The sequence below is a fragment of the Rana temporaria genome, chromosome 1 (genome assembly GCF_905171775.1).
Source record: "Rana temporaria chromosome 1, aRanTem1.1, whole genome shotgun sequence".
NCBI classification, from domain to species: domain Eukaryota; kingdom Metazoa; phylum Chordata; class Amphibia; order Anura; family Ranidae; genus Rana; species Rana temporaria.
Window position 1 is genome coordinate 402,044,746 of NC_053489.1, and position 23,706 is coordinate 402,068,451.

At 43.6% G+C, this 23,706-nt stretch overlaps 1 protein-coding gene across 4 annotated transcripts in view; it reads left to right on the plus strand.

The window, feature by feature from the left end:
* Window positions 1-23,706, plus strand: part of AP3D1 (adaptor related protein complex 3 subunit delta 1) — a 203,587-nt gene that overhangs the window by 151,966 nt on the left and 27,915 nt on the right. For all 4 annotated transcript variants that reach the window (XM_040323311.1, XM_040323319.1, XM_040323328.1 and 1 more), the window contains 2 exons: window positions 6,062-6,109; window positions 14,217-14,406. In XM_040323311.1, the coding sequence (XP_040179245.1) occupies window positions 6,062-6,109; window positions 14,217-14,406 (238 nt within the window). The remainder of the gene's footprint in view (window positions 1-6,061; window positions 6,110-14,216; window positions 14,407-23,706) is intronic.

Genomic DNA, 23,706 nt, shown 5'->3' on the forward strand with positions numbered 1-23,706 from the left:
AAGTACCGAATGACGTGTAAACCACAATATATAGAGTGCAAATGCAAGGTATGTGCCAAACAAAATTACGCAAAACCATTTAAATTACAGATGCAAAATATGTGCCAAAACAAAATGCTCCAAACAGCAAGTGGTGCTGTATGTAAAAAGTAACAAAAACAAAACTGTGAACAGTCCAATCTAGTGAAAAAATCAATAAGGCTCTTCAAATGCTTCCATCCATAAATATCAATGCTTCTACTGTAGATCTTCCTGCTATATGGGCTCACAGAGCGCTTGCCTCAATAAATAGGTATTGTAGCTTTAAATGTTGATACAGCAGCTTCCTGAGCAGACAGTGACATCCATACGAATCTCCAGATATTGTCAGATGGTTAGGAGGTCTTCAGGAAAATGAAGGCTCACAGTGGGGACAGATATTCATATAGCCAGAAAGAAAAAAACTCCACTAGTGAAGTAAGCAAGTACTAAATAATTTATTAAAAATATATATGCTTACACGGCATAAAACTGCATACACGGACGGACAGACTCCTATGTCACTTCCGGTCACGTGTGTACTTCCTAATGCGTGTCGTCACGTGACTTCATCAGAGGATTCCTATTGGATGTATGCCTTTTCTTTATAAATGCTGAAAAACGGAAATGCATCGGCGGCCATTTTGGAAAAAACATGTCGCATCTATGGACGGCAGCCATTTTGCTGGTGGGATTTCTAGATATACTGGCTACATGTCTCGCATATAGATGGCAGCCATGTCAGTGGTGGGATACATAGCCGCATCTACATAATATATATAGTGTTAGAAGAAGCTTCAACCCAGGGAACCTGGGCCAAGACCGAAGAGAACCTGCCAATCAACATACTGGACATGCGGGCAATATACTTGGCCCCCAAAACCTGGACACACAGGTTACAAGGCCACCCAGTTCGAATTCAATCCGACAACGCTACTGCGGTAGCTTACATCAATCACCAAGAAGGCACCCGCAGTCAGGGCACTCAGAAGGAGGTGAATTGTATTTTGGCATGGGCAGAAGAACATGTTCCTTGCCTCTCTGCAATCTTCATTCCAGGGGTAGAAAACTGGCAAGCGGACTATGAGTCGCCAGCAACTGTCACCAGGAGAGTGGTCTCTCCACCCCGATGTCTTTCAGGTCATATGCCCAAGATGGGGGACCCCGGATGTAGACCTGTTGGCTTCCAGGTTCAACAGGAAGTTGGACACCTTTGTATCCAGGACGAGAGATCCTCTGGCCTTCGGATTGGATGCTCTAATAATTCCCTGGAATCGGTTCTCACTGATCTATGCATTTCCTCCGATCGCTGTCTTACAAAGGCTACTTTGCAGGATCATGAAGGAGGGAATTCCAGTAATCCTAGTGGCCCCAAATTGGCCCAGAAGGCCCAGGCACGCCGAGATCATAAAGATGGCGGTAGGAAGACCTTGAAAGCTTCCGCTTCGTCACGATCTGCTATCGCTGGGTCCAGTGTTTCATCCTTTCTTACAAAAGCTAAATTTGATGGTCTGGCTACTGAGACCCACATTTTGAAGAAACGAGGGATCTCGGGTCCAGTGCTTTCTACACTCATTAATGCTAGAAAGCCAGCCTCCAGACTTATTTACTACAGAGTCTGGAAGGCATATGTTTCCTGGTGTGAAACCAAGAAATGTAATCCTCAGAAGTATGACATAAGTAGGATTCTCGCCTTTTGCCAGTTAGGAGTGGATATGAAATTAGCCCTTAGTACTATCAAGGGTCAAATAGCGGCTCTTTTTTTCAAAGACCGCTGGCATTTCATTCCCTAGTTTGGGCTTTCATTCAGGTAGTACTGGGGATCAACCTGCCAGTCAAGTCTCCCTCGTGCCCATGGGATTTGAATTTGGTATTGTCAGTATTGCAAGAGCAACCTTTTGAACCTATTCGCCATATTCCTTTGATTCTTTTGAGCAGGAAAGTGGCCTTTTTGATTGCCATCTCTTCGGATAGAAGAGTGTCGGAATTGGCAGCTCTTTCTTGTAATGAGCCTTATTTAATTTGTCACATGATTGTTTTACGACCCTATCCAACCTTTTTACCAAAGGTGGTGTCGGCATTTCATTTGAATCAAGATATTGTTTTGCCTTCCTTTGTTTCCTGATCCGCGGACAGCGGAGAAGAAGTAATTTCACTCTCTCTAGATGTAGTGAGGGCAGTAAAAGCGTATCTGCAGGCAACCGCTCAGATACGTAAAACAGATGTTTTGTTTATTTTGCCAGATGGTCCCAAGAAGGGACAAGCGGCATCAAAATCTACCATTTCTCGGTGGAACCATATTCAAGCTTATGGTTTAAGGAACAAGATTCCTCCTTCTGTTAAGGTGCACTCGACCAGAGCTATGAGCGCTTCATGGGCAGTGCATCACCAGGCTTCGATGGCTCAGATCTGTAAAGCTACAACTTGGTCTTCAGTCCATACATTTACCAAATTCTATCTAATAGATGTAAGAGGACATGAGAAGTCTGTCTTCGGGCGTAGTGTGCTGCAGTCTAGGGCTTCTTGTCAGTTTACGGCCTGCTTTAATCTGTGTCTCCCACCCTTCATTGAGCATTGCTCTGGGATGTCCCACTATGTAATGAATAGAGACTCTGTGTCCCATGGTGTACAATAAAGAAAATAGGATTTTTAATAATGGCTTACCTGTAAAATCCTTTTCTTAGCGTACACCACGGGACACAGAGGTTCCCCCCCCCTTCTTGTGGGAACCTTACTGCTGTGCTACAAAATTGAGGTACTTCCCTGATGGGAGAGATTATATGGAGGGGAACTGTCTTTGGTTGTGCCAGTGTCCAGTCACCTCTGGTGACCATACAACCCACTATGTAATGGAGGCTCTGTGTCCTGTGGTGTACTCCAAGAAAAGGATTTTACAGGTAAGCTGTTATTAAAAATCCTATTATTCTTATTGAGGGGTCACTAATATGGTATTTGTAAATTGAAATCATATCCCCTCTCAAGCGTCTCTTCTCCAGAGAGAATACGTTCAGTGCTAGCAACCTTTCTTCATAACTAATGTCCTCCAGACCCTTTATTAGCTTTGTTGCCCTTCTTTGTACTCGCTCCATTTTCAGTACAGAACTGGACAGCATGCTCCAGGTGCAGCCGTACCACAGTCTTGTAGAGTGGGAGAATTGTCGTTTTATCTCTGGAGTTAATCCCTTTTTTAATGCATGCCAATATTCTGTTTACTTTGTTAGCAGCAGCTTGGCATTGCATGTCATTGCTGAGCCTATCCTCTACTAGGACCCCCAGGTCCTTTTCCATCCTAGATTAACCCCCCCCCCTTCATATTTTTGCAACCCAAATGCTTTATTTTAAATTTTTCTACATTAATCCTCATTTATACACAAAAAGATTGTGCAAAACACATTGATACATAATCGTGCAAACACAATAAACTATATATCAAGTGAAAAAGATATTCAAAATGGATTTATTGATCATGTTTTAAATAAAGTCCCAAATAACATAAAAAACATATACATAAAAAAGGGGGATAAGCTTTGGGGAAAAACACAAGGAATGTGTTTGTTATGAAAGGTCCCAACAGGAGCAGAGCTGGATTTAAAACAAGGTGGTACTGAGAGCCGCTTCTAATGCTGCTTTTCACAATCTACGATGGTGACGGGTCAGATGTTTAAAATCCAGGTGGAGGAATTAAGCAAAAAAGCCTGATGGCCTCTTACCGAATTTTGATTGACCCCAAGTTGTAGGGGTCAAACTCGCCTGGTATCAACAGTGATCAGCTGTAAACTTCCTGTCCACTCCAAACCGAATAGCCAGTCACCCCCGTCAAGGACAGCAAGATGGATTAAACACTTCCCAATTGCTCCGCTCGATACTCCTCCAGCAGATTTTAAAGGATATTTTTTTAAAAAACAAAGCGGAACTTCATAGTGCGATAAATCATTGGTAATTTTATTCCAAAAATTCTTCTCATGCACAACGAAGGAAAAAACATACAAAAACACAGCTACAAGCTATAAGGCTGCCAGCTGGTGCGTGGTGACGTCACAAGATTCTCTCTAACCTGGTTGGTTTTTTGTTCCTAAGATTTTATCCCATTTTATATCTTCTAGCAAGGTTCGCAGTTTAGGGAAGTTGGCTCTTTTGAAATTGTGACTTTGTATTTCCCTATTGTGTGATTTTATACTGAAGCCAATTGACCTGTGATCGCTGTTTCCTAAATTGCCCCGTATTTCCACATCCGTGATCAGGTCTGTATTGTTGGTAATCAGTAGATCTAGTAACGCTTTATTTCTAGTTGGTGCGTCTACCATCTGACCCATGAAATTGTCCTGCAAGACATTTAGGAACTGGCGAGCCTTAGAGGAATGTGTGGTTCCCTCGGCCATGCTGATGCCATGCTGATGAGGACAAGGGCCTCTTGCCAATAATCCAGAGCGGTGTTTGTGGGGGTCTGCAGGTGGTGGTGCTTAGTGAAATCTGGAAGCCCCCCAGATCCTGGCCCCCACCCTACGTGAATGAGCAGGGGTACTCTACTCATTCACCCAAAAAAGTGTAAAAAATAAATCCAGTTCACAGGTTTTTGACAGTCCTTTTATTTAAAGTAGTCCCACCGTTGGTTCCCCCTACGATTTATTTTCCCTGTGCTGATCTCTTCATCCTCCAGTTCTTCTCTCTCCCCACTGTTTCTTCCTCTGTTTTTTTCCTTTGACGCTATCTCCCGCTGTTGTTCGCTCCGGCAAGTGCCATTACTTAGCCATGGGGCGTGGCCATCCGGTGACGTCATATGGAGACCCCGCCCCTTGTGACATCAACACATGGAGCTAGTGTCGGGGGATGAACACAGCAGAGAGAGAAGAACCAGAGGAAGAAGACTTCAATGCAGCGAGACGAACTGGAGGGAGGAGACAAGTTGGAGCTACTTTAATAAAGAACTGTGTCAAAAACCTATGTACCGTTTTGTTTCTGACACCTTTTTGGGGGTGAATACACAGAGTGCTTTGATAAAGTATTCACACCCACTTCACTTTTTTAAATTTTGTTATGTTTCAGCCTGATACTACCGTTATTTTTGCATTAATCTACTACACTCGGCACCTCATGATGCCAATGTGATATTTCAGTTTTTCCTTTTTCACACATTTTCAAACATTTCTAAAATGTTGTTTTCACTTTAATTATAGGGTACTGAGTGTAGATTAATGAGGGAAAAAAATGAATTTAAATAACTAATATCAGGCTGCAACATAACAAAACTGAAAAAGGTGAAGGGGGTGTACCGTATTTGCTGGCGTATAAGACGACTGGGCGTATAAGACGGCCAAGACTATCTCCCTACCTTATTTTTTTTGCTGCGGACATCCATGTTTCAGGCTGCGGGCATCCATGATTCAAAAGCTGCGCCTCCTCCCCAGACTGTTTCGTGATAGGCGGAACACTAATTTTCCCAGCGGGGCCTCTGTTCAGTGTTCCGCCTATCACGGACGTCCTCTCGTCGGAGGATGAGAAGGCATCCATGATAGGCGGAACACTGAACAGAGGCCCTGCTGGGAAAATGAGTGTTCCGCCTATCATGGAACAGTCTGAGGAGGAGGCGCGGCTTTTAAATCATGGATGCCCGCAGCCTGAAACATGGATGTCCGCAGCCTGACGGAGACAGATCCGGCGTATAAGACGACCCCCGACTCTTGATGCATTTTTTTGCATCCAAAAGGTCGTCTTATACGGCGGAAAATACAGTAAATAGTGTGAGTGCAGTCAAGATTTATATAATTATTTGTGAGGCAATCTTTGTAAATTGACATATACTTTGTTAGGACAGTGGTGTTTATTTTGTCTAGCTGTGGTACTTTTTGTGTGAAGCATGCATTTCTTTTTATGTAACATTTGGCTGATAAATAAAAACAATCTACTTTCAAATTAAGGAGATTAGTGAAATACTTGGTTTTGACTGATTGCAGAAGATTTTGTAAATATCTTGTTAACCCTACTTTTTAATGTTTGACTTTACATTCTTATATTGGTTTTTCACCTTCACTTTATTTTTTTGTAGCCAATGTCCAGTTATTCTCTTTTGGCAGAAAACAAGTACATCAAAATGGTAAGTGTGAAGAGAAAAAAAAGAAAAGATGTACAATGAGCTGTGACATGCAAGTTATTTAAGACAGAGATCGTATGGAAATGTATTCATAGTTGTGATTTGGTCGATACCCTGCTCTTGGAGAGAGCATTTCAGCACTAACAGATCTCTATGGCCATGCAATGTGAAGCATATTGTGTCAGTCTATTCTATGAAAAAGATTTTGGGTGCTTGAAATTCTTTTCATCTTATACTGTATGTGGCTTTTTTTTTTTCTAGTTGATGACCCTTTCGATAACATTTTTTTGGACTGATGTGTGTCCTTTCCCTTTTCTAAAAGTGACAAAATGAAGTCAGTTAGGACTGTAATTTTTCAATAAGTGGAAAAATCTCTGTGCAGCAACAAGCATTCGCATATAATGCTCTATAGATCATTCCTTCAGGTCATATTCTTGCCCAAGCCTCATAGTTGGCACCCATATAAGGTCACATATTGCCATCTTCATTTGTTCATGTTGTCGGGTAAACCATCTTTTATTTATGAGGGTTCGCCTATAATGGTTTTGGGTTCGAATTTTAGGTTGTATTGACATATTTCTGTTCTAGTGTTTTATTGTCCTTTGACATTGATATTGTTGTCCAAGGGTTATGCAGAAATAGATTTCTGCCTCACCCTTTGAGAGTCACAGGAAGTCATTAACTGCTGTGTTACAGTGCCACTCTATATGCTTAATTTTTTTTAGTGTCCAAGGAGAATGGGTATCTTTTTCAAATGTTGCTGGGAAAAGTGTTTTTACTTTTTAAGCCTTGATTCACACTATGAACCACATGTGAATCCCACAGCAACTGCATTGCATTCCTGTGCAATTCGAGCCCATTCATTTTGAATGGGCTCAAAATGCACTGCATCACACCAAAGGTATGCATGCATCTTTTTTGGAGCAGCACTGCAACCAGATCGCATGTTCATTTTGCACTGTGTTTGTGACCTGCATTTGAGGTGACATTAACTTTGCATTGACACCTGCAGCAGGTAGCAAGGGCAGTGAAATTGGAATGCGTTGTGGGAAACTCACACGGATCACTGTGTTTTCAGGTCCAGGGCTGTTGGCATTACCTCTGTATTTCCGCTGTCTCTAAAGACTCGAGCTTGTGAGTAGACCAATTGGGTTGAGAACCAGGCGCTACCATGTTGTTGCACTGATGTGTGCCTTGAAAATTCCCCTATCCGCAGGTTTCTCGGTGGAAGGGGTTGATGCTGTGGGACAAGTTTTTCACATGTATTAGCTCCATGCACTCCTTTCCCTCATTCAGCGATGACGCAAAGATCAAGGTCCAGTCCTTGTACTGTCCCCACTGCCTGACTACAGCAATTCGTTTCTCATCTATCTGAGCCTACACCTACCAGTGATTGGGTTCTGTGAGTACCTAAAGCCACACACTGCTTGACACTCCACTAACAACTTGGGTGCAGCTTGCAGTGTGCCTTCTGATGCTACTGGCATTTGCTCTCTTGCCCTCTGCTAGTAGAATCTGTGCTATCCCAAACAAAAAGGCACTATTTCAGCTCTTATTGATGCGTTATGCACCACCATGGAGCCTCTTTCTTCCACTAGTGCTGTTCCTAATCTGGTTCTAGTAGTGGTTCTCGACTCCTGTCTTCAGGACCCACTAACAGGCCAGGTTTGCAAGATACATCACAGGTGATCTAATTTTCTCAGTGATTGCAGTATTCTAGTTTGCATCTCCCCAAGGTAAATATTTTAATTCTGGTCTTTTAGTGGATTCTGAGGGCAGGAGTTGAGAACCACTGCTTTAGAGCTCTTAAGATTGTCAAGACCAAGCAGGTTCACCTACTATTGCAGGTCTTCATTTATGTCAGGGTTCAACTCCATTACCAGCCGTCGCAGCCCGAACACAGTCGCGCGGCAGGGGAGGTGGGGGCGCACGGAGACACATGATACCCCATCCTGTGTCTCTGTGCGCCCCCACCTCCCCCACCGCGCGATCGGGCCGTGACAGAAGGTAATTGAGGCCGCGGCTTTGCCGTCTTCTGCAGGCCTAAGCTTCCTTCTGTGATATGGCGCCATCTTGTGGTGGCCGTTGGCATGACAAGTATATATATATATATATATATATATATATATATATATATATATATATATATATATATATATATATATATATATATATATATATATATATATATATATATATATATATATATAATTTTTTTTTTTTTTTCCCCAACACCCTAGAGAATAAAATGGCAGTCGTTGCAATACTTTCTGTCACACCGTATTTGCACAGCGGTCTTGCAAGTGCACTTTTTTGGGAAAAAATACACTTTTTTAAATAAAAAAATACGACAACAGTAAAGTTAGCACAATTTTTTTTATATTGTGAAAGATAATGTTACGCTGGGTAAATTGATACCCAACATGTCACGCTTCAAAATTGCGTCCACTCATGGAATGGCGACAAACTTTTACCCTTTAAAATCTCCATAGGCAACGTTTAAAAAAATTCTACAGGTTGCATGTTTTGAGTTACAGAGGAGGTATAGGGCTAGAATTATTTCTCTCGCTCTACCAATCGTGGCGATGCCTCACATGTGTGGTTTGAACACCGTTTACATATGCGGGCGCTACTCGCGTATGCGTTCGCTTCTGCGCACGAGCTCGGCGGGACAAGGTGCGTTTTCTGGCTCCTAACTTTTTTAGCTGGCTCTTAGATTCCAAGCAAATTTGTTAAACCCTGCTTTATGTAGACTGGAACCACCTGGAAAGGATGCTTGTGTAAGTGCTTATTGGCCTTGTACCCTTTTGAAGGCGAGTTGGTATAATAAAAGCAGTTGTGCTCTCTGTGGATCTAGTAGCGTCCTGCCTTAAAGCGTCTACCATTCCAGTAGAAGACATACCTGTCTTCAAGGACCCCACTAATAAGCATTTGGAGGCTCTCTAGAGCTCTGTCCTTGCTAGGAGGGACTTCTCTTCACCCTGTTCTAACTGTGACTTTGATTTGCCAAACACTGACTGACCACTCATGAAACATTTGGCACTAATGGCTGTAGCCCTAAGCTACAGTGTTGACTGTCTGGAGGTTTTTCTTCTCATTTCCAGCATGAGTCTCTTGTCAGTCCACATGGAGGACAGTTTGGCTACAGTGTTGAACTGTAGAACCTGCGTATAAAAGATTGCTCCTTTGTTATTCCACATCAGCCAATCCAAGTACTGTACAAAGCCACTCCTGGCTCCCAGTCCACCCTGAAAGGATTGAAGCTCTAACTTTACCAAGCCCTAAAACAATTTTTCCACTGAAGGTGCATCCTTATTTTCCAAAGTGAAGGAGTATGTGATGGCCTTTGCGGGCAGGTTGACGGTCTACTTCTCAGTGGCAGAATGTTTTTAGGGGTTCTACTCCAATATGGTTCCCACACCCAAAGGAGCCATCTGCCCTATCTTGGATCTGAAAGCTGATCTCATCTGATGACCGCTTTAAAGGCCAAGTTCGCCTTTTTTATTTTTTTATTCCAGCTCCCCTATGCACCAATAGAGCATTCATGTACTTTTTTTGCAAAAATATCAAAGCTTTCCATTAAATCTACAGACACGTACCTTACTGTCCTCCATCCATGATTCCAAACATATCTATTACTTCTGTCTTGCTTTTTTTTCAGACTGTAGGTCATGACACATGAAGGAGTTGACCAGCTGATCTCATTAGCACACACCTTGCATCATCTACCCTCCCATTCCCAGCTGCATATTTTTAAATGAAATGCAATCAATCAGTTTTCACCCTTCTCACTAAATACACAACATACAATCAGATTGCATAGTCGTCTTTATACAAGTACATAGAAAGGAGTGGACAGAAAAACTTGGCTGTCAAACCTCGTTCACATCTCTGCATAACAGGAACTCGCATTGCCACATGTGTGTTTTTGTTTTTTTGCGAGGTGGGAGAGGTGTTATGGAGCATTTTCACATATCACACACAGGGCAGCCCACCCTCTTGAATGGGCTGCCTTACACACAGCAATCGCCCCAAAGAAGCTTCAGAACTTTTTTTAGAGCAGAGCTTGGTGCGTTTTTTACTGCAGGATTTGTTTATTTTATTTTTGTGCAGCGCATTCCTGAAATGCAAGGAAACGCACAGATGTGAATTAAGCCTCATTGTTCTTGTGTTATCGCCCCAATTCACTTTCAGGACCCATTCACATCTAGCATAGTGGGAGTGCACACGTGGCTCATTTTTCCTGTGTCACGCATAGGGCAGCTTGCTGATTTAAATGGGCTGTGCCTAGGTTTGGGGAAAAAATCGATTTGAATTTTGATCTTAAATGCGAGGTCAAATCGATTGCAGATTTTGACCAAATCGTTTTTTTTTTTTCCATAGGACCATCGCTCCGTGGACGAGGCCAATGCCGCGGCCTCGCCTAAAAATGCTGCCCGCAGTTAGCTGCGATCCTGGGAAAAGGCTGCACGCCGCAGGCTAGGCCAAAGGCGCGGCCTTTTCCCAGGATCGCGGCGAGCTGCGGGCAGGATTTGAATCATGAATCAAGTTTTTTTGGGATCAAAATCGCCCAGCTCTAGCTGTGTGCTATATGTGGCTTATCCGACATTTTTGAGTTTTATGTGTTGCATGTTTTTTACTGCAGCATTTGCCACTCGTTTTTTTTTCACATGACAAAGTGTGTGTTTGCTTCTGTGTTTGGTGTGTTGTTAACCATTTATGGCACTGAAAGCGCAACTAGTAATTTTAGGTGGCCATACACTATACAATCTGATTGTACGATCTCCTTTAGAGATCTGCCATCAATTATGTAGTGCAAGGGCCTGCCTGATTGGATAGATAGGCGTTTCCTCCTATTATATACATTTGGTAAATATAAAGGTGATCACTGATTGCATTTATTTTATAAACGTGAAGCTGGGAGGGTGGATGACGCAGGGTGTGTGCTAATGAGGGCAGCTGCTCAACTCCTTCTTTTATCATGACCTACAGTCTGTAAGGATGTAAGACAGAAGCAATAGTTAATTTTGGAATCTTGGATGGAGGACCATAAGGTACCTGTCTGTAGATTTTATGGAAAGCTTTGATATTTTTGCAAAAAAGTACATGAATGCTATATTGGTGCTGGAATTTAGGAAAAAAAAGTGAACTTGGACTTTAAAGCTGCATTCACACCTGAGTGTAGCGTATTTGAATGCTTTTCCTGCATTTTTTGCGCGACTTGTATGCAGCGTTCAAAAAACATAGAAAACTATTATCTGTTACATCATTTGTTGCTAGGTATTTCAGCTTTTTTAGCTTTTCCATTGGCTTATACAGGGAGTGCAGAATTATTAGGCAAATGAGTATTTTGACCACATCATCCTCTTTATGCATGTTGTCTTACTCCAAGCTGTATAGGCTCGAAAGCCTACTACCAATTAAGCATATTAGGTGATGTGCATCTCTGTAATGAGAAGGTGTGTTGTCTAATGACATCAACACCCTATATCGGGTGTGCATAATTATTAGTCAACTTCCTTTCCTTTGGCAAAATGGGTCAAAAGAAGGACTTGACAGGCTCAGAAAAGTCAAAAATAGTGAGATATCTTGCAGAGGGATGCAGCACTCTTAAAATTGCAAAGCTTCTGAAGCGTGATCATCGAACAATCAAGCGTTTCATTCAAAATAGTCAACAGGGTCGCAAGAAGCGTGTGGAAAAACCAAGGCGCAAAATAACTGCCCATGAACTGAGAAAAGTCAAGCGTGCAGCTGCCAAGATGCCACTTGCCACCAGTTTGGCCATATTTCAGAGCTGCAACATCACTGGAGTGCCCAAAAGCACAAGGTGTGCAATACTCAGAGACATGGCCAAGGTAAGAAAGGCTGAAAGACGACCACCACTGAACAAGACACACAAACTGAAACGTCAAGACTGGGCCAAGAAATATCTCAAGACTGATTTTTCTAAGGTTTTATGGACTGATGAAATGAGAGTGAGTCTTGATGGGCCAGATGGATGGGCCCGTGGCTGGATTGGTAAAGGGCAGAGAGCTCCAGTCCGACTCAGACGCCAGCAAGGTGGAGGTGGAGTACTGGTTTGGGCTGGTATCATCAAAGATGAGCTTGTGGGGCCTTTTCGGGTTGAGGATGGAGTCAAGCTCAACTCCCAGTCCTACTGCCAGTTTCTGGAAGACACCTTCTTCAAGCAGTGGTACAGGAAGAAGTCTGCATCCTTCAAGAAAAACATGATTTTCATGCATGACAATGCTCCATCAAACGCGTCCAAGTACTCCACAGCGTGGCTGGCAAGAAAGGGTATAAAAGAAGAAAAACTAATGACATGGCCTCCTTGTTCACCTGATCTGAACCCCATTGAGAACCTGTGGTCCATCATCAAATGTGAGATTTACAAGGAGGGAAAACAGTACACCTCTCTGAACAGTGTCTGGGAGGCTGTGGTTGCTGCTGCACGCAATGTTGATGGTGAACAGATCAAAACACTGACAGAATCCATGGATGTCAGGCTTTTGAGTGTCCTTGCAAAGAAAGGTGGCTATATTGGTCACTGATTTGTTTTTGTTTTGTTTTTGAATGTCAGAAATGTATATTTGTGAATGTTGAGATGTTATATTGGTTTCACTGGTAAAAATAAATAATTGAAATGGGTATATATTTTTTTTTTTTGTTAAGTTGCCTAATAATTATGCACAGTAATAGTCACCTGCACACACAGATATCCCCTAAAATAGCCAAAACTAAAAACAAACTAAAAACTACTTCCAAAAATATTCAGCTTTGATATTAATGAGTTTTTTGGGTTCATTGAGGACATGGTTGTTGTTCAATAATAAAATTAATCCTCAAAAATACAACTTGCCTAATAATTCTGCACTCCCTGTATTTCTTCTTTTGTTGTTCACTTATTATAAGTTTTTCGTTGGAGTAAGGGTTTCCAGTTCCGTTTTAGGTTAGAGTTAGGATTAGGCGTTGTGGTTAGGGTTATTTTATTATAATTTTATTTATTTATTTTTATTTATTATATGAATAATAAATGAATAAACAAATGTAAAATAAATACACAAATAAAGAAATTCAATAAATAATACTAAGTAACAAAAAATAATTTAACCCTTACCCCTTAAAAAATAAATTAAAATTATAATAAAAAAACACCCCAACACAAAATAAATTATTATTAATGAATTTTTTTGGTTTAGTTTTTGTGTTTTGTTAATGTATTTTATATTCTTTAAAGGTTAGAGATTACTTATATTTATTAATGTTTTATTACATAGTATTTTACTTGTGATGATTTTTAGTTATTTGTGTATTTATTTTACATTTATTTATTCATATAATACTATTTTATTTATAAAAATATCCCCAGAAAATCGCGTGAATGCCGCGTTTCCATTCATTTTTTATGAGAATAGAAAAACGCCCAAATCTGCCCGATTTGAGCGACAAAAGAAGCTCCAGAACTTGTTTGAGCTTCAGGCGACATGGAGTGGAGATGTGAACCATCTCCATAGAGAATCATTGATTTTTGTTCTCTAGCGTTTTTGAGCTTCAAGCTGCAAAACTCTCAGGTGTGAATGCAGCCTAAGAGTAACGTCACTCAGGTGGCTCTTTGAGCTGCAGGCAGCCCCTTGTTTTGGTTTTGGTGAGCCTGTTAACGTTCAGTTTTTTATGTTTCCCACCTTTCAGTTGGACTGCTTTTGGCTGTCCAGAAAGTTAATGACTTCCTGTGCCCCGAATGAAAAAGAAAGTAGGGTTTTTGTACCCACTGTAAAATCCTTTTTATTTGGTGCCTCCTTTTCTCTGTTATCATTCTCTTGGCACTGCATCACCATGGCTCAGTGCGAGTGCTGTAAATATGGTCTGAGCTGTGCATATGCAGCTCGAATTTCATTACTGCCGGGAGAGGCATTTGTAACAGAAGAGACCACTTGGGTCTCGTTATAAAAACCCTGCCTTACAATTATTATTTTTTTGTTTCTTTTAGGGTATAATGCTGCTTTAAATGACACTTGTTGTTTATCATGTGTATGAGCAATATTGCAAGTGATAGAGTCCTTTCATAAGAACCTAAAAGTAACAATATGCCTTTTAATCATTTTTATAACAGATGTATGATATTCAAGGGGATCTACAGAAGGAGAGCCAGGTCACGGTTTCCATTATCTTAGAAAACCAGAGTCAAAGTTTCCTGAAGAGCATGGAAATCAATGTTCTAGATTCCTTAAATACCAAAATGCAGAGGCCAGAAGGAGCATCTGTACATGATGGAATACCTGTACCCTTCCAGTTACCTCCAGGTGGGCTTTCCCTTTTGTAACAGTACATTTTAACTTGCAAAAAAAAAACTAGTTAGTGCTCTGAATTTTACTGATGCATGTGTTGATGGTCTTAGGCCTCTTTCACACTGGGCGGATTAGTAATGATCCGCCCCGTGCACCTCCGCTTGCTCAGCGGGGATCGCTACGTTGATCCCCGCTGAGCCGGCGGATGACAGGGCGATCCCCGCACACTGTGCAGGGACCGCCCTGTCTTTTCTCCGCTCTCTCCCATATAGGGGGATCGCAAAAACACGGACCGTATGTCCGTGTTCACCCGATCCGATCCGCCAGACGGAAGGAAAAGTAGGTTTTTCCTCCGTCACACTTTGGCGGGTAGAGGAGCACGGAGCCCTCCGTACAGGTCCGCAAAAAAAACTGACAGACGGACCTGTACGGGCGCTCTTATGAATAAATTGATACAAATATCGGGGCTTCTGAACATTTTGTACGCCTGCACCTTTTCTGAGCTTTTGACCACGCATAAGCACAAAACTTTCATTAGGCCTCATCTGGTATCTGTAGCAGTTTTATTTATTTACATTGTTAAAATGTTGGTGGTTAAAGTGGCTGTAAACCCTTTACAACCACTTTTCACTACAAGTAAGCCTATAAGGCTTACCTGCAGCTACCCCGGATATCTCCTAAACCTGTACAGTTTAGGAGATATCTCCTGTATCAGCATGTGCTGACATCATTGGCACATGCACACTGAAGCAACGGCTTCAGCTGACGTGCTGTTACAGGCGGCTCCCACGCTCCGTCCAATCGCAGCGCTGGAGCCCACGATACCCAGACTCGGGTAGACATTTTGCCGGGCAGAGCAGTGTGCCAGGACTGCTTCGGGAGCTTCGATCTAAGGTGAGTGAAAATCATGAGCTAGTACATTTTTTTTTTTTCCTTGGTTCCATTTGATGCTGGACACCAATATTTTAACCTGTAACTGTGCTATATTCAATAAAATGGTGTTTTGATTCTTCTAATGCCAGCGTTCTTTCCTATACATTGTGTGGAGTATCCATCTCCGATTTGTCACAGGAGATTATTGGATCCTTTCATCTATTCTTCCTTATTGGATGCTTTAAATATCTAGATTCATGGACACTATATAACTGTTGAGGAGCGCTGAGTAAGCAGTTAATGACTTCATGGCCCAAATCGCCAAACTATTTGCGGACTCTGAATGCACAGGCTACGAGCACATTCCTACACATTCGCTTCAAGATTCTATATCACAGTCTGTATCTTATCTGCCTGTAGTGGTTGCTGCCTCTTAGTGTGGATACACACTATATGATTTTGTTTAGATTTACCAAAACCATATAATATGAGGTCAAACCTAAACACTTTCAATTTACGTGCAATCAGGCAGGCCCTTGCACTACATAGTACAAGGAAAGGTAACCTAACAACAAAAGTTGTATAGTGTGTATCCAGCAAGTCATCAGCTGCTGAGACTCTGAGTCAGTCTTTGGAAGACAAGCTACAGCCTTCTGCCATTACTCCTGTTTTGGCTCCTATTGAAAGTAAAGGCTCTGTCTGTAGCTCTAGCAGTGCTGTTCCAAAACTTAGGTCTTTTAGATCCTTTTTAAGACTACCAAGACTTGCCTGTCCCAGCTATTTCAACTTTGCCTCTATGGAGATTGGAAACAGCCTGGCAAGTGTGTGTTTACTAAGAGCAGTTTAGCCTTTCAGGAAGACTTTTTAGGAATTGGTCTGTCCCTTTTGTGGATCTGGCAGTGCCCCGTGCGAACAAAATGGCAACAGTTTCAGTGGATCACCTGCTGCTGGGCACCCAACCAGTAATTGTTTAAAGTGGATGTAAACCTGAAAATGTTTTATTTTTTGATGTCACAATGTACAGTATAAGATTTCCTATCATCTGTGCCCAGTCTTGTCGCACAGAGTTAATACAGCTCTGAGCAATCCTCTTTTATTGTTCAGTGAACTAAAACGGACTTACAGAGAAAAGCCTTAGTTCGTTCCGCCCCCTTGCTGTGAGTGACAGGTTATTTACATATCTCATGCACTAGCCTGGTGACGAGCATTATTTTTTAATTCCCACTCCCACTCACTTTTCTGAAGTCTTGTGGTTACTTTTCTGGATTTTGACTGGATGTTAGTGATCATAGCAGAATTTAGTGTAAGGAATACACAGGAAAAAATGCATGTTGACAAGGGGAGTGTAGAGGAGGGCGGGGAGTCTACTGACATCACGACTCCACCCACCGAGCGTCAGACCCACCCACAGAATCTGCAGTTTTTCAGTTCTTATAACAGACAGAGGGGAAACATTTGACAGTTAAGGATACATTCAGGAGGCATCTATATCCTTATAGATCAGCACTATGGCAGTAGTTTAGAAAGGATGAGAGTGGGTTTATATCCACTTTAAATATCCTTGCTACAGTATATAGCTTTGTCTTTTCACTGGCATGACCTGCTTTACACCCTGTTTAACAGTGACTGATTTGTCAAACTCTGGCTGACTGGTCAGTCAATAAAAGCAATCTGATCACTACTGCAGTTGATACCTTTATCAGCCTGTATCTTAACATTGTATGTTTGAGAGATTTTGTATGGATCTCTTATCAGTATACAGGAGGAGTACATTTTGGTTAAAGTGCTGGACTGGGGAACGTGTGTCTCTGTGCATCTGCGTAGCCTAAAAGGGGAGCATTTCTTCACATCTACTCTGGGTGCCATCATCGGGGACACTATTGGTGGCAAGAGCATCTATCTCCCTGAGCCAAAAGAAGGTTAAAGCGGAGTTCCGGCCACAATTTTAAAAATAAAAACTTTTTAAATATGAAAACCCCTGTAATACACAAGCTTAATGTATTCTACTACAGTTAGTCTGTAAACTAAGGTCCGTTTTGTTAGGTTGTTACAGCATTTAGACACTTTATAAAACAGAAATTGACTGGGGCCATCTTAAGTGTGGGCATCATGAAGCCAGACTGTATGACTTCCTGGATTTCATCCTTGCACATGCTCAGTGCTGTACAAGCAGTGTAATGGTTTCAGATCAGGTTTCAATAGCAACGGGAGTGTCAGAGGAAGTTACCGCCCCTTATCTATGCAAACCTCTCCTCCCCTCCTCCTTCCAGGAACCAGTAAATATAATAAATAATTTGTTCCTGTGCAGATATATCTACATAACAAGATGATATATATCTCTTGTTATATATGTGGTGTGTATACATATACCAGACATGTGCACTGTCAATAAATTCATTTTGTTTAGTTCCGTTTCGCATTAGCCGTTATTTCGTATTTTGTGACCAAAACTCAATTCGGATTCGTACGCTCATAATGAGCACAGCAGGAGTACAGCCACAGGAAGTCAGCACACAACAGGGATGGTGGGAACCCTTCATGAGGGGTTTCCACCATCCCTGTGCTGAGTTCCCGGGTCTGTACACCCGCTGTGCCCATTATGAGGGGTTCCCACCATCCCTGTGCTGAGTTCCCGGGTCTGTACACCCGCTGTGCCCATTATGAGGGGTTCCCACCATCCCTGTGCTGAGTTCCCGGGTCTGCACACACGCTGTGCCCATTATGAGGGGTTCCCACAATCCCTGTGCTGAGTTCCCGGGTCTGTACACCCGCTGTGCCCATTATGAGGGGTTCCCACCATCCCTGTGCTGAGTTCCTCCTGCTTCCCCCAGCACAGCACATTGCCACCATAACATTCCCCACCGCATCGTCTCCGGCACAGCACCCCGCATCGGCCCCGGCACAGCTCCCCGCATCGGCCCCGGCACAGCTCCCCGCATCGGCCCCAGAACCAAAACCAGACCCAAATGTCAGGGTACACCAGTGCAGATTATCAGTGCCCATTAGTGCAGTGACACCAGTTCATTATCTGTGCAGTGGCACCAGTGCCTTATATCAGTGCGGTGACAACATTATTAGTGCCCATCAGTGCGGTGACAACATTAGTGCCCATCAGTGCGGTGACATCGGTGCGGTGACAACATTATTAGTGCCCAGTGCGGAGTGGGGGGAGGTACAGATGATCAGGCATACAGAGCGGATCTCTGATAGGTCTGTATGTGAGAACACTGATCGTAGTACAGCCCCAGGGAGGCGGGGCTGTACTACGCTCGGTGTTCACACATACAGTCCTATCAGACAGACGGCGGGCGGGTGGTGGAGGGGGGAGGACGGGGGAGGAGTTGGAGAGGGAGAAGAGGAAGGACACCACCTCTATGGGCGGCACTGCCCTCCCTCCCGCCCCCCTGAGATGTTCAACTACGGCTGCGATGTTCAGCCCAGCCTCCTGGGATTGATGACACACATCTCCCAGGAGGCATAGCAGCGCTAGATGCGGCGGAGAAGCCATTCCGCCGCGGCGGGGGAATAAGACACTCAGGGATAAAAACGTGAGTTTTTAAAAGACAAAAAAAAAAACATCCCAAATGTATTTAAGGGGGCAGTGTAAAAACGAATGCAAACAAGTTGTAAAATAGGGTGGAACTCCGCTTTAAGGCACAGTATTGGAAGGCTCATCCCTTGCTGGAGGTTAAGAAGGCTCTTCCAAGCCCGGAAGCTAATAGCACAGAGATGGCAAGCGCATGTTCCTCCAACAGTTGAGAACTGGGTTGAAACCATCAATGCCCTGATTTGGTGCGAGAGGGTGGCCTTTATTAAACAAGGAAACTATAACAGGTTTAGAAGAGTGTGGGGGCCTTGGCTGATAGAAATGGGAGTCCCCTTGGAGAGATAGTCTCTATATGAGGTCCATAAACCCCCTCATTCCAGATGTTGTTAAAGCTCTCTAACGATAAGGAGAAATCAAACTACCTTTGCTCTCTTTGGCTTTGGATATGCTGGACTCCCTTTCTATGTCTCTGAGATCTGACCTTTGTTTTTCTCTTTTTTTCTCTCTCTTCTTTCTTTTTTTTTTTCTTTTTCCCTCTTTATCAACAAATCAAAAGATAACGTAGACTAAGATACCTGCTCCTATTTTTCTATAATACTAATAGGGAGGGGGAGAAGAGAGGGAGGGGATGGGTTAAATTAAGGAATTCAAATAATATATGTTTGTTTATATATATATATTAATGTAATTGAACTAGACAATGTAAACTACTGATATGTAAACAGATAAATTTGTATTTATGTCTATTTTTTGGAAAACAATAAAGAGAAATTAAGATAAAAAAAAAGTTACACCGCCGCAAAAATTCTACCCAAGTGCCCGATCCAAATAAAAAAAAAAAAAAAAAAGAAGGCTCTTAGTTCACCTGAAAGGCCTGGAGCTCAGTCAGCCAAAGGCTTGCATATTTTCCTTGATGTGAAGGTGTGCTTCCAGTTTCCAAAGTGGCTGGGCATCTGTTAACGTTTGCAGACACTTGGACAGCTTGCGTTTCAGATGCTTGGGTGTAGAAGGTGGTTCGCAGAGGCTACGAGCTTAGAGTTGTACCTTCAGCCCCTTCTCGCTTTATCACTTTTAACTTTTTAAGTTTCCTGTGTCACCACACAGATTACCAGACCTCTAGGCTGCTCTCTCAGGTCTTCTGAATCCTGTGTCAGAACAGTTTGAGGGGTTTTACTCCAATCTATTCAGGGTTCCCAAACCCAAATGAGGCACCTGTCCCATCCTGAATCTCAAAGCTCTGTATATGTTCAAGCTGAGAAGTTCCATATAGAATCCCCCAGGTCTGTCATTACCTCCCCTTACCAGGGGCATCTGTAAACATCCAGGACACATACCTACAGGTCTTCGTATTTTCTTTGTGTCATTGTTTCCTGCACTCTGCCATCAAGGTGCTTGTCGAAGTACTTGCTAGCCTTGCAGTGCTCTCAGGGCATCCCAGTTGTGGGATACATAGACAACCTCCTGTTGAGGGAACAGTTGGCACAGGTTCTGCTGGACAATGATGCTTTGACTGTCCAGACATTAAACAATGGGTCAGATGGGTCCTGAACTTTAAAGTGATACTAAACTCAAAACTGTAAAAATCAGTTTGTATATGCAGAATAGCATGCTTGTTAAACTTGCTGTGGTACTTAAGAGGTTAATCCTCTGTATTGTGTAAAAAAAACTCTTTGATCCTGTTTGCATAGATCCTTCCCTCCTGCACTGTCTATCTGGGAAAGGCCAGCTAACACACAAGCAGGGTAGCCAACCTGCACATGCTCAGTTGTGTCTTCTATGCTGAAGAGAACATTTCCTTGTTCTCGGAGCTAGCCCGGTTACATAATATTGACATCACATGTGGGCATGTATATAGGCTATAGTGGAAATCTTACTGAACACACGGCTCTGGATAAACTGCAGTTTATCATGTGACCGTAGTATACAGATCAGCCAGAAAGGTACGGTATATAGTGGCAGTATTTTAATGTAAAAATATTTATAAGCTGTGGGTGGGCGGATGAACTATTTTCATATTACTGGGTTTAGTAACACTTTAAGAAATCAGCGTTAAACCAGAATCATTGCTTTAGATACCTAGGTCTAGTCCTAAACACGTTTTGAGACTTGAGCTTTTCGTCCCCAAGAAAAACTTTAAACTCTTTACTCAGACTCATCAGTCCAGGAGTCGTCATCAGTCGGTTGTTCTATCCCCCCAGGAGTCATCTGACTCATAGTATTCTGTTGGAAGAGAAGTCAGTTCGGTCCCTAAACAGACCGATTCACTTGGCTTTGAGGACTAGGTTGTTACTGGTTTGGTAGCTCAGTAATCCGGCTCTGGAATCAGGGAGGTCCTTCACTACCACCTTTTTGTAAACCCCTCACCATAAATGTGATCCCCACACTCCTGTCAATGCCAGGCATTTATATGTTTGAGGGCGGGGCGTACCTAGAGCATCTGGCACCCTTCGTTAAAATGTAAAAACACCCCACTGTGCCCCCCTGCATACCTCTGCACACCCCCAATATCTTTGTCACTACTGTGTACCCCCTCTCCACAACTGCACCTCTTTACATTACACAGCACCCCACTCTTTCTCTCTGACGCTCTCTCTTTCTCTCTGACGCTCTCTCTCTTTCTCTCTGACGCTCTCTCTTTCTCTCTGACGCTCTCTCTTTCTCTCTGACGCTCTCTCTTTCTCTCTGACGCTCTCTCTTTCTCTCTGACGCTCTCTCTTTCTCTCTGACGCTCTCTCTTTCTCTCTGACGCTCTCTCTCTTTCTCTCTGACGCTCTCTCTCTTTCTCTCTGACGCTCTCTCTCTTTCTCTCTGACGCTCTCTCTCTTTCTCTCTGACGCTCTCTCTTTCTCTCTGACGCTCTCTTTCTCTCTGACGCTCTCTTTCTCTCTGACGCTCTCTCTTTCTCTCTGACGCTCTCTCTCTCTGACGCGCGCTCTCTCTCTCTCTCTCTCTCTCTCTTTCTCTCTCTCTCTTTCTCTCTCTCTCTCTTTCTCTCTCTCTCTCTGACTCTCTTTCTCTCTCTCTCTCTCTCTCTCTGACTCTCTTTCTCTCTCTTTCTCTCTCTCTCTGACTCTCTTTCTCTCTCTTTCTCTCTCTTTCTCTCTCTCTCTGACTCTCTTTCTCGCTCTCTGACTCTTTCTCTCTTTCTCGCTCTCTGACTCTTTCTCTCTCTTTCTCTCTCTCTCTCTCTCTCTCTCTCTCTCTCTCTCTGTCTCTCTCTTTCTCTCTCTCTCTCTGACTCTCTCTGACTCTCTCTTTCTCTCTCTCTCTGACTCTCTTTCTCTCTCTCTCTCTCTCTCTCTCTCTCTTTCTCTCTGACTCTCTTTCTCTCTGACTCTCTGACTCTTTCTCTCTCTCTCTCGCTTTCTCTCTCTGACTCTCGCTCTCTCTCTCTGACGCTCTCTCTCTGACGCTCTCTCTCGCGCGCTCTCTCTCGCGCGCTCTCTCTGACGCTCTCTCTGACACGCTCTCTCTGGCGCTCTCTCTCTCTCTGGTGCGCGCGCGCTCTCTCTCTGGCGCGCTCTCTCTCTCTGGCGCGCGCGCTCTCTCTCTCTGGCGCGCGCTCTCTCTCTCTCTCTGGCGCGCGCTCTCTCTCTCTGGCTCTCTCTCTCTCTGGCTCTCTCTCTGGCGATCTCTCTCTCTGGCGCTCTCTCTCTGGCGCTCTCTCTCTGGCGCTCTCTCTCTCTGGCGCTCTCTCTCTCTGGCGCTCTCTCTCTCTGGCGCTCTCTCTCTCTGGCGCTCTCTCTCTCTGGCGCTCTCTCTCTCTGGCGCTCTCTCTCTGGCGCGCTCTCTCTCTCTCTGACGCGCTCGCTCTCTCGACTTCTGCCCAGGAGATTGGGAGTGCAGTGTGTCAGGTTGGGAAGCAGGGGGGGAGGTTAGTAAACGTGTTTACTCAGCCCCCTTTCTCTCCTAGCTGAACAAGGTGAGTGTTCAGTACCGATCGCTCATATGTTCAGCTGTCACTGTGGCATAGTAAACAGTGTTTATGAATGAATGAGAGCCGCTCATCTATTCATAAGTATTGCAGCTGAGCATGCAAAGAAAGGGACTGAACTCTTAAAAAACAGACATTAGAGATTTTAGACCCCTGATGTCTCTCCAAATATCCCCCCCCCCCCCTCTAAAAACAAAACAAAGTGTAAAAAAAAAAAATCATAGCAAGAGCCAGGCCTCTTTTTTTCACACAGGCACCTCCAGGGGACGTAATCTGCTTGTTCAGCGGGGGGATCGGTCTGCTAATCCGTGGATGTCAGGCCCGTCTCCACTCCACTCTGCTGAGCAGAGACACAGTCGAACCACCATCGGATGAAAACGGACAGTTTTGTCCATTTTCATCCGATCTGTCGGACAGATGAAAAATAGGACCTCCATCCGTCTGTTTTTTGAAGGCAGGATCGGATAGCGGCGGATGTCAACGGACATGTCACTGCTGGCATCCGCTGCTTCATAGAGGAGACTGGAGGGTCCGATCAAGTCTGCCTGAAAAACTGACCGATGGACCTGATTGGACAGCCGGTGTGAAAGGGCCCTAAGGGTAAGTTTAGACATGCGTCTAAATCGCCCTTGCCTCTAAAGCCCAAGGCTACACTCCAGAGGCTACTGACAGGCGGTGAGGGAGGGATGCGATGCCTCTTTACCACCTGTTTTAATCTCATTTTTGCCAACAAACGCGCCTCAACTGCATGAAATACCATAAGCCTCACCAAAGCCTAAGGCTTTGTTCATGGGCTGTGTTTAGCTGCAGAGGGATGCACAGGTGTTCTGTGCATCCCCTTACAGGCAGTCTCATTGATGTCATTTGGGTCACAGCAGCTGTACGGGAAAGCAGAGGTGTTCCATGCATTCTGTGCAGGCAGTCCTATTCATATCAGTTGGGATGCAGCAGCTGCAAGGAC